Source organism: Electrophorus electricus, chromosome 1 (assembly GCF_013358815.1).
Source record: "Electrophorus electricus isolate fEleEle1 chromosome 1, fEleEle1.pri, whole genome shotgun sequence".
In the NCBI taxonomy this organism is placed as follows: Eukaryota; Metazoa; Chordata; class Actinopteri; order Gymnotiformes; family Gymnotidae; genus Electrophorus; species Electrophorus electricus.
Window position 1 is genome coordinate 24,084,638 of NC_049535.1, and position 9,925 is coordinate 24,094,562.

The following is a 9,925-nucleotide window of genomic DNA, read 5'->3' on the forward strand; positions in this document are numbered from 1 at the left end:
AACATACTTTTTTTCAAAGTCTCTTATATACAACATTCATATAATTGCTTCTTATTTATATTATTATGAGACTTGTAGTGACTGTTTTGCTATGTAGTCTATCATCTATGCTTCCTAAATAATGCAGATTATGTGATAACTCTAAATAAAACAGCTGTAAAAATTTATTTTTGTATTAACCTTAGCCTCAGCTCTACTGCTGTGGCTGTTCTTGCACAATAATAAACAGCTGAGACTTCAGGCAGCAGGCCAGTGATGTCTAAGAAGAGCATATTACTGCTCGTGTCTCTGGAGATGGTGAAGCGACTCTTAAAGGATCCTGCATAGTCTATGGATCCACCACCCCATATGATCTCAATCCACTGCAGACTTTTGCCTGGTGGCTGTCTGATCCAGCATGTGCCGTAGTCACTGAGAGCATATCCAGAGACCTGACAGGACACCTTCACGGAGTTCTCCGGACACCTAACCTCAGCAGGAGACGACGTTAGACTGATGCCATGGAACTTTTTTTTAGTTCCTTGATTTTATCTGCTGTCCAACAGTCATAAATCCAACCCATTCCAATGCCTTTTTTGCAGGTGTTGGAATCCAAACTATATTAATTACTGACTGTGAGACCTTACAGCTAATGGAGCTATTCTGGTGAGACTTTGTTAAGCTCCTTGAAACTGCTGTGTGATGTATCCCCCCCTGCCATAGCCTACGTCATTTGGTGGTGGCTCTGCACGTGGGTTTTGTTTTTGTTATTCTTGTTTTACATGTGTCTGTGTTTTCTATTGTGCCATGCCTCCCTCAGGTGGTGTGTGTTCCCTCATTCGCCACACCACCTAGAGGCTGTTATGCAATTTTGTTATGCCTTATTTAAGCCTGTTCTGTTTGCAGTACAGATTGTCGGTCATTGTATGTTATTTTGTCTCCTTTTGTTGTAGTTGGTTCACTTTAATTTCTTTCATTAATCATATAAGTTGGAGACCTACACCGCTGCTTGCTGCTTTTTGTCTGCACGTTTATCGCCACTGACACACAGATGTGAGCTGTTATGTAAAGTACACTGTGAATTTTAAATATATAAATAAATTGTGGATAATAATAATAATAATAAATGTGCTAAAAATAACTTTCAATCAAAATGGATTCCATTTTAGTGACATTCAAGACTGTGAACTGTCTTTAATTTACTTACAGGATGCTGCTGTCAGTGACAGCTGTGGAGATGTAGAAAACATTGTTTGTGTTGTACTGGTGGGATTTTCTGTTCTTCAGGAAAACAGGAGCTGCTACATCCAGGACTAAAACTACTATTTCCTAAACTTGAGAAAGAAATGAAACTATTTTTTTAAGAGATTGAGTGGAGTTGTTTATGGTACTGCAAGTGGTGTTGTTTATTACACTGCAAGTTTTTATAGTGAGAATGAGAAATATTTTAAAAAATGAAAAAAGAAGGGCAATAATATTAAAATCAATGAATCTTGCTCTAGTGCTTTGCTCCTGCTTCAAATTGTTGCATATCCTTTATATAAAAGTAACTGAAGATGTTTCTGTTCGGGGTTGCAATCATGATTTTTTGCTAATCATTATTTAAAACATCATTAATCATCAAATATATTTCAAAGTGATACTCTGAACTTATTGTTTGTTTATTCATATTTTATCAATATATTAAACATTTACTTGAGAGCAGAATGAAAGACCTGAGATCATTTGAGGAGGGCATATTTATACTTATTGATTTTGCTATTGAACTTTTTAATACATTTTCTATGGTTATAATTTTTAATCCTAAAGAAATCTGGAGTTCTGTTGATTGTTCATTTTTAAATCTGTGACGAGTGCATAAAGAAGCAAAAGAGAATAATATGTACACTGACTTTAAACCTGTACCCCCTTACCTAAAATGTGAACATTAGCACTATCTAATGTAGTTTTGATTCAAAAGTTAACTTCTATTGAACACACTTACATATTACAGTTGATCAAGTAATGTCATTTTTTAATGATATTGTAAATAAGTGGAATAATGTCTGAGATTTTAAAAACTTCAAGCAATCAGTTTCCACTTCCAGAATATTTTCACCTTCAATATAACAGAAGGAACAAAGATTAACCAATGCTAAAAATTTGAATGTGTCTGCATGAAAACAGCACTGGAAAATAAGAAAGGAAGGAATTTATTTAATGATTAATTGGCCTGACCTAGAATATTTTACAGTTTAGGTCTGACTGGATTTAATTTAGCAATGAATGAAATATTGGAAACTGCAGAAGGTTCAGTACCTATTTCTAGATTGGTTCACATCCAGTATTATATAAGGATCTATCTTTACTCTATACATGCACTTCTAAGGCTCCATGTCTGAGGGATCTTTCATGTACAATGAGGATGTGTGAAGATGTGTGAGGATGTGGTTTTTGTACAGCTCTGCCTGTGTCTTCTCATACTGTGTCTGTCTAGCACAGTAATATGCAGCAGTGTCCTCACTCTTCAGGCTGGTCATCTGTAAATACAGCTGACTGCTGGAGTCGTCTCTGGAGATTGTGAACCTTCCTTGGACTGACTGGGAATAGGAGATGGGACTGCTAGATGTGTCAATAGTTGCAATCCACTCTAATCCTTTCCCAGAAGCCTGTCTGACTACAGCTGCCCAGTAGCTACTGAATGTGAATCCAGATGCTGTGCAGATCAGTTTATAAGATTCTCCTGGTCTTTTAACAACAGCTTCAGACTTGGTAAATGTCTGGTAGAGAATACCTGTGAGAACAAAATCCTGTAAATATGGTAAAATATTGTGAAAAAATTAAGGTAAGTCAGATATTGATCATGAACATTGGCTCATCTTGAAGAAAGATTGTTATTAAAAACACATTCACAATTATCTCCATAGTGGATATATTGTTCCTTTTTTCACAGCTACCACAATGACATTAGGCAGTATGGCCTGCAATGTACAGCTGAAAGATTTATCACCTCTTATAAGGGCAACATCAATTTGCATTTATCACACCTCTCTGCATCAAAACACCACTAGTGGACATGAAACAGAACGTACATACAATTATGTACTATAAGCCTATAAGACTTTCACATTATTCCCTATTTATTATGTGAAATTATATTTAGATTTCTTTACATTCAATGAAATACAAATCTATTTTTAAAACATTTTTAATTTCTCCCTACTTTCACACACTTTGTTCATTTTGTATCTGGCCCTGTGATTATGATCATTACTTCAAGTGTTCTCTCCTATGGCTTGCTTTTTCCTCATCAGCTCTTCTATTACTCCTTGTTGTTGATTTTAAATGTATATGTCATTATAGCAAAACATTAAGCTATTTCAAATGTTTTTCCAGTGAAGAAGTAACATCACATACTAGCAACCCATGATCACCATCCATCGCCCATTGTTGCTTGTGTGTATTTGCACTTGAACACACCAAACATACTATTGATGGATGACACGAATGTTCTGCGCCTGTGTAAGTGCACCAGCCTCTCACTGCTTCACAAATGTGCAGACTTCTTATAATGAGTATACTGAATCCTAAGTAACTCCCACTTCTTCTCGAGCTCATTCCTTCTATAAACTGAATACAGTACATCAAGGTAATGGCAATGTTTGAAATAGCCTGCTACCTACTGTATAATGCATATTCGTCCTTGTAGTAGCATGCAGTATAATATCAATGCGACCAATGAAAACCATACTACAAGGTCACATATATATATATATGTATATATATATATATATATATATATATATATATATATATATATATATATATATATATATACGCACAGAGCACAGAGGTAATAAACAAATAAAAGGATTTCAACCATACAACAGACACTAAAAACACTATTTAAATGCTATAATCTCTTGTTCTTCACCTGTGGTCCTGTGTAGTGCATTTGTAATATAGAAACACTAAAAGAATATTTATTAGAAATTAATATTTGCCATAGTGCATAACTAATAAAATGTGTATTTGTAAAATAATGTATAATGTATATGTTAGTCAGTTGATATTGAAGTCAACAACAAAGGTAAAGCAGGAGGAAAATAATCTGTTGTGTATGTTGAGATGAACAGGTAAGCAGTGTGATGTCATGGGTTGTTTTTTTTATCACATTTTTTGTTCCATATTTGTCAGGGGTTGTTTTTGTATAGGCCTGCTGTATATGTGTAATGCTGTGACTCTCTGGCACAGTAATATACAGCTGTGTCTTCAATCTCAAAGTTTTGGCCTCTTAAAAAAACAGTGCTGCTGGATGTGTCCTGGCTGAAACTGATCTTATTCTTCACTGTGTCTTTGAGATTAGTGCCACCACCGCTACACAGATAGCCAAGCCATTCCAGAGCTTTTCCAGTGGGTTGCCGTATCCAGTTAATACAGTAACTTGACTCTGAGATCTTACAGGAGATGGAGAATGACTCTCTAGGTTTGACCACCACAGAGGCTGGCTGAGTGAGCTCCACACAGCCAACACCACCTGGGGAATGACAATAACAGAACATGTTATAAAATAATTTTTACAAACATGTTGAGTTTAAAGACGTCCCTTTCCAGTTCAGATACAGTAATTCACCCGAGACACTTACAGAAAGCAGCTGTTACCAGCAGCAGCAGTACCGATGAGAGCATTGTTGTTGGTTCTGACATGGAACTGAACTGCTTAGCTCAGTTCAGACCCACAGACCATATGTAAGAGGGACAGCGGTAGGATTTGCATATAGTGCATCCCGTCCAACATCATTATAACAAACACACTGGGATGTGTGGTTATCAAATTTGTCACTTCCAGGGTAACTGTCTGCAAGCCATTCATTGACATTTCTCAATTGTTTTTAGAAACATGAAAATAAATATAAAGTCGACTTCAAGATTTAGGACATGTTGTTCATTGATATCCGCATAAGACTGCTACTTTCTGCTTGCTATAAGTGAATTCATCTTAGGATGTTTAAAAAACAAAAAACACAATACACTTGTCCCAGTAATCTAAAGTCCTAGTGATGGAATTTTCTGAATAAATGATAATCTGAAAACGTGATGAATGAATACATGAAAATTTCTGAACTAAACCATTACTATGATAAATGTGTCTTTTTTGGAGAATGCCAAAAAGCATGAAATCAGTCTCACTGGTTCACAGTCCTGCTCCTGCAGTTTCATGTTTTTTTGGCATTAGTGAAATATGCAGTGCAGGAATATTCCATGACCAGGACTGGGACATACACAGCCATCATATGCGCTGGTATACTATGTAGAAATAAAGCAAACCAAGAAGTGTATTACTCAGTGTAATGTATTATTATTGAATGTATAAGAGTGCATGAATAAGTGACCCGGGCTCAGGTCGCTACTCAGAACACTTACTCATGCTGCTTGTGCCCTGATGGTAAACCTGCTCCCCCTTTCCTAAAATTGGGAATTTAATGATTCATCACGTGCTATAAGGACAACTGGCACGGTGTGGCCCCTCCACCCAAACGTGTGTGTGTGTGTATTCCTCTGTATGGCCATGCCCTCCTTGTGTTTCACACCTGCTCCTCATTGTGCATCATTAGTGTGTGTGTGTATATAAGTCTCTTGTCTAAATGTGAATATTGTCAAAGTTTAACCGATAGCTTGCGTGCTATGTCTTTGTTGTGTTGAGTCATTATAAAAGTATGTTTCGCTTTTACGTGACTCGTCCCCTCGTATCCTGCAAATTCACAACTAAATGAATTTGCATTAACCCTTCCTCTCTGCCTTGAAACACCAGAAGTGGACAGAAGAAAGCAAGTTTATTATTCTGAGACAATTATGTACTTTAGCCTATAACACATTCAGATAATTCCCTATTTTAATATGTGCAATTCTATCAGATGTATTCATATATAATCAAATACAATTGCATTTTTTAGCATTTTTAATTCTTCCAGTCCATCACTATCCTTGTGGTTTGAGCGTGTGTCCTTTGTTTTGATTAGGTTTTGTCTCTGTACCTTTCCTGTGATCTTTGAGAAGATCTTTTATGGTCTTAGGTTCATCTTATCATGACAGACTTTGGCAATGCTCTCCCCCCTTTATTTATAATGTAATATTTCAAGTGTTACAAGGAAACCTGACAACACCTATATATTGTGCTTATTTTATAGTCCAAGCCTCAGTTCAATTGAAAAAACACACACAAAATGCCTACTTTAACATTAAGGTTTCTTTCTTCATGCATCGAGATTTAAGTACTGAACTGAAACATTTATTACTTTATTAATAAGTTGCCTTTTTATCGTGCTAAAGTAACAGAAATGAAACAATCCGTCAATGTGACGCAACATTACAAAAATAAAGTGAATTACCAAATTCTTATAAACATAGCTCTTTGCTAATGTCAGATACAGGTCACCGTAATTCAGATTCAGAAATGCATGATATATTCATATTAATAAACATGTATATGGCATTGTGCATGTATAACTCATTACACATGAATGAATAAATTTATGTCCACAAAAATATTCCAGCTATGTGCTGCTTTTTACTTGGTAATTCACAAGTCTTTTTCTTATTTTATTTCACTGACACACTCTTACCTGTGCAACACCCACTACACTGCCTCCACCATTTCAGTGTCACTGTGTAACACTTCCGACAGGAACAGGCAGAGGTAGACTGCAATTGCAGCAGGCGGTTTATTAAATAGAGGAAACACGACACGAAGGGTAAAACAAACAGAGGCTAACGGGTGCTGAGGGTAATATAACACACAGTTGGAATACACAGAAAAGCAATGACGACGACGACGACGACGACGACGACAGTAAAATGGACATAAGGCAAACCTGTCAGATATACATAACTTACCAAAACAAGCAACAAACTAGAAGACAGAAACACATGGCTTAAATAAGCAAGCCAATCAGACACTAAACAGATACAGGTGAACATGGGAAGAGCAGACAGTAAAACAAGCAGTGGAATAGGGGAACAGATAGGGACGGAGAAAATGAAACTAAGGCATGGAACCAGGGAGTGCAGGAAGACAGGGAAACCGTGACATCAGGGACGTGAAGAGGGTGGCCATTCGTGACACACTGCCATGTTACCAATAATAATTTCTCTCTTGGTAAGAAACCTGCCTGACAACAGATGGGCTAATATATGTGCTGTATATTTTTTAAACCAGCAAATAAAGTGGCCCTATTAAGGTGGACAGTAAGAACTGATGTAAGGTGTGGTTTGTGTGTGTGTGTGTGTGTGTGTGTGTACGCATATGTCTAAGCATTTTACACTGGGGATTTTTGTTTAGGCCTTTTGGCACTTTTTGCTATTGTGTATGCCGAGCACAGTAATACACAGCTGTATCCTTAGTCTCAAAATTTTGGCCCTGTAATAACACACTGTTGCTGGAGGTGTCTGCAGAGAAACCGATCTTGCTCTTTAGTGAGTCTTTGGTGTCAGTTTGGCTAGTACTGTAGAACCAGCCAATCCATTCCATTGGTTGTCCTGTTGAGTGTCGTATCCAGTTTGTGTACCCCCCACCTGTGGCTGAGTACCCAGTAATCTTACAGGGAATAGAAAATGATTCCCCTGGTTTAACAACCATAACAGGAGGCTGAACGAGCTCAATACTTCTAGAACCTGTGAACAACAGTTATGAGATTTTAAAATAAGTTACAATCAGTTGCTGTCAAAACACCAAATTGTACTCTGTACTAGCCACTAGAAAATGTTTAATTAGTATAGCATACAACTCACAAGTTACTGCTGCTGACAGCAGGAGGAGAAATGTAGAGAACATGGTTTGTGTTCAAGCTGAACAGGAAAGCTTCATCTCTCAGATATACAGGCTCAGATTTGCATAAAAATGCAACTTGTTTAATTTCAAGCCAAACACAGATCAACATTTGTTTGAAAAAATTGGAGTAAACCACTCATTTTCTCACATTTGCATTCACATTTACTGGCAACATTATAACATACTTGAATGGAAGTTACTGTGCCGTAACAAAGTGAAAAACAAACAAAAAAAATACACAAATGTAAATCTCATGTGAAATGTATTAAAATTACATATGAACAGAAAATGTAAATGTGTACATTTTACATTATGCCAGCATTATATACCAAGCATACACCACACACTGAAAATTATACTATCAAAACAACATTCCATATTCCATATTTAAAAAATCTAAAAAAAAAAAATTAAAAAAAATGAACTTCATGAATCCTGACGAAAACATTCATCAAGGCATCACGAAATATGCATGTACAATATTATGAATGTTTTGTTACATAAAGTTTTCTTAGAATCTCTGGGAATCCCAGTTCCTTTGATTTTACATGACATGATGAATATTCTGCACTCTGTGCCCTTCCAGTGAATCCTGAATAGTGACAGAATGGTTACTAAACAAATAACTACTCATATGGGTTTGCATCATGGAAGTATTGTGGTGTTTAGAACATTACTATAGTAGGTTGCATGGTTGTGCTTCTCAAGCAGAATAATAAATTGCTCCATCCTCTGACTGAAAGTTCTGGCGTTTTAAAAACCCTTTGTTGCTGGTGGTATCGGCACAAAGACTGCTCTTTCTCTTTAGCGAATCCTTTACATTTGTTACACTAGCACATACATATCCTATGTATTCTAAAGGTTTGCCTGCAAGTTGTCATATCCAGTGAGGGCAGTAGCTAGAGACTGACAACCCAGATAATTCACAAGAGATGGTAAATGATCAGTTTAATAGAGTGAATACCTGCAAACACCAACAAACAAAATAAAGAACATTTTTCTAAAGGAAATAACATACATTTCTGTAACAGTGAGCGGTAAGTAGGTGGACGCACGTGCGGAGAAGAGCGAGATTTATTATGGGCGAATCCAAAATCAAAGTTGTTGTAGCAGTCCAGGGTCATAGAGCCAACACAGAGAGTACAGGGACACATTACAAACAAACAAAAACACACGAAGGCAACCAGAGGAAGCAGGCTATAACATAGGCTAGGAAACACAAAGGCTAGGATAACGATACAGGCTAATAAACAAAGGCTTAGAAACAGTTGGCCTTTCAAACACCCAGACACTGAACCAACCACAACCACAACCACAACCACAACCACAACCACAACCACAACCACAACCACAACCACAACCACAACCACAACCACAACCACAACCATCAAATAAACATAAACACATGGATTCTAAGAAACAATGAACAGCCAAGACATGGGGCACATGACAGGGTTTAAATACATGAACTTAACAAGGTAGAAATGAGGGACAGGTTTAAGCAATCAAACGAGGGGCAGAGAAAACGAAACTATGGCATGGAACTAAAATACAGAAGACACAGAAAACATGGAACATGGAAGCTGGGAGGGACTAATCATGACAATTTCCTAAGACTAAATAATAATAACATTTTCAAGATTTATTATTTCAAATCACTATTTCATAAATAAATAATGTTTTGAAATAATGTTATTACAGTGATTACAGGTTATTACAGTAACTTGTTTTTCAGTAAATCCTTTTTATTTATGCTTCCATCATGTAACATGACAAATAATCCATAACACTGGATTATATCAATAACAGAGTTACACACAGTAAATAATTTAGAAATGTATATTTTAGAATTAGCAAGAAAGAGTCTTTGGGTAAATTGTTTTATATCCTGAATGTCACGGATTGCTCCTCACACCATAAGTCACGTGGTACGGCCCACCACGTGCAGGGGGATTCACAAATGTACTGTGTCTCTATTTTTGTAACTACGGCCCCCGGTATTGCACACAGGTGTATAGGGTTTAAAGTTAATGTCTTGTGTGTCTATTTAAACCCCTGTTTGTGTGTGCTCCCTTTGTTGGTCAAAGTTGCTACGTGTGTGTTCAAGTAGATCTCTGTAGCTGTAACGTTCATTTGTAA

The 9,925-nt window shown here is 36.7% G+C and overlaps 2 gene segments (V, D, J or C); both read right to left on the bottom strand.

Moving 5' to 3' along the window:
- Positions 1-2,342: 2,342 nt before the first annotated feature.
- Positions 2,343-3,399, bottom strand: LOC118241041. The segment is given in 2 exon segments: positions 2,343-2,768; positions 3,376-3,399. Coding segments are annotated over 2 exon segments (450 nt in total).
- Positions 3,400-4,151: 752 nt separating this feature from the next.
- LOC118241042 lies at positions 4,152-4,668 on the bottom strand. The segment is given in 2 exon segments: positions 4,152-4,495; positions 4,605-4,668. Coding segments are annotated over 2 exon segments (405 nt in total).
- Between the last annotated feature and the right edge of the window lie 5,257 nt (positions 4,669-9,925).